This window comes from Malurus melanocephalus, unplaced genomic scaffold, assembly GCF_030028575.1.
Source record: "Malurus melanocephalus ecotype Western Australia unplaced genomic scaffold, MMel_1.1 scaffold_59, whole genome shotgun sequence".
NCBI classification, from domain to species: domain Eukaryota; kingdom Metazoa; phylum Chordata; class Aves; order Passeriformes; family Maluridae; genus Malurus; species Malurus melanocephalus.
The window spans coordinates 2,896,306-2,897,755 of record NW_026623291.1 but is presented as its reverse complement, the minus strand read 5'-3'; the positions used below and the strand labels follow the sequence as shown (position 1 = coordinate 2,897,755).

The following is a 1,450-nucleotide window of genomic DNA, read 5'->3' as shown; positions in this document are numbered from 1 at the left end:
AAAAAAAAAAGAGGATATCTGCATTAAAGATTCCCAGAGCGATGACGACAAGCCATCTTGAGTGACAGGAGTTGGCCTGTGGATAACACAGGCTGTTCCCGGCTCACCCACCTCTCTAGAATTTACCATCATTAATTTCTCAGGACTCCCAATTCACATTTTTCTTCCCTATTTCTTCCTCTTTAATCTCGGGGTTTGCCATGTTACAGGTATTGGGTAATGCTTTGCTGCATGGCGGCTTCTAAATGCACGCACGATGAAATTGTTATAAATGCCACCGTTATGAGGGTCAAACAAAATAATTTAACTCAAATGCTCAGATTTCCAGCCAGCTTTTCTGTATCATAGGCTACCAATCACACCACACATCAGACCACCTGCATGAGGRAAACGGGAATGGGGTTTTCAGACTGGATTAAATGAGTGGTCCAGCTGATGCTGCACCTTGTCCCCAGCAGGCACTGGAAGCTGATGCTTCACAGTGAAATTCAGGCAGCCCTGACCTAGGCAGGGAGGGATTATCAGGTTTTCCCCCTCATGCACCATATTTAGAAGGCATTTCATGCCTTGAAGCACCATGGCTTGTGGCTTTTCCAGAAGCCTGGTGATCACTGCTGGTTCCCTAGCCCATCYTGCAGACCTCGCCGTGCCCCTGCCCTCATTACCAGCCGGCAGCAGGGAGTCCCCCAGCTCCGGAAAAGAGGGTGGCGAGTGCCCAAATGGCCTATTTTCCCAAGGCCACAGAAGTCGGGAAGACCCAGGGGTGCAGAGGGAGAAAAATAGATGGGAACAAAGGGAGAAATAGAAGGTAAGAGAAGGGCAGCGCCAGCAGAAGGGGAATGTTGCCTGTGGGGTACTCGTGGGGCTCAGCGTGGAGCATCCCCGCGGGTGGGAACGCGGGGTGGGGGCAGCCTGAGGGGCGGGCTCCTCACCTCGGCAGCCTCCTTCTCAAATTTCTCAATGGTCCGTTTGTCGATGCCCCCGCATTTGTAGATGAGGTGCCCGGTGGTGGTGGATTTCCCAGAGTCCACATGCCCGATGACGACGATGTTGATGTGCGTCTTCTCCTTCCCCATGCTGCTGGGCTACGCGGGGCTGGCCGGGGCGGGCGGCGCTGGGGAGGGCGGTGGGAACGCTGCTGCCTTTTGGGGGAGGCTGCGGGGGAAGAGGCAGGAGCGTCAAAAAAGCCCCCCTTGTGCCAGCCCCCTCCCAGCCCTTCGGGGAAAGCTGTCCTCCCCTCGCCCCACCTTCCTGCTGGACCACGCGTCCGGGGGTGCCCGGGTTCGTCTGGCAGCTCTGTCCGCGCTGGGTCAGAGCCAGCCTGCCGGGCTATTTTCGGGCTGCCACGTCCAGCCTCCAAGATCTCAGCAAGATACCGTGTTTTTCGGCATCTTGCCCTCCGCCGCCCTCGCGGAGACCCCCAGTTCCCAGAGCTACGTCATGGATGCTT

General features: G+C 56.3%; 1 protein-coding gene across 1 annotated transcript in view; it reads right to left on the bottom strand.

Moving 5' to 3' along the window:
- Positions 1 to 1,149, bottom strand: part of EEF1A2 (eukaryotic translation elongation factor 1 alpha 2) — a 13,162-nt gene extending 12,013 nt beyond the window's left edge. The window contains exon 1 of the mRNA XM_057366104.1: positions 933 to 1,149. Coding sequence (XP_057222087.1) covers positions 933 to 1,076 — 144 coding nt within the window. The 5' untranslated portion in view covers positions 1,077 to 1,149. The remainder of the gene's footprint in view (positions 1 to 932) is intronic.
- Between the last annotated feature and the right edge of the window lie 301 nt (positions 1,150 to 1,450).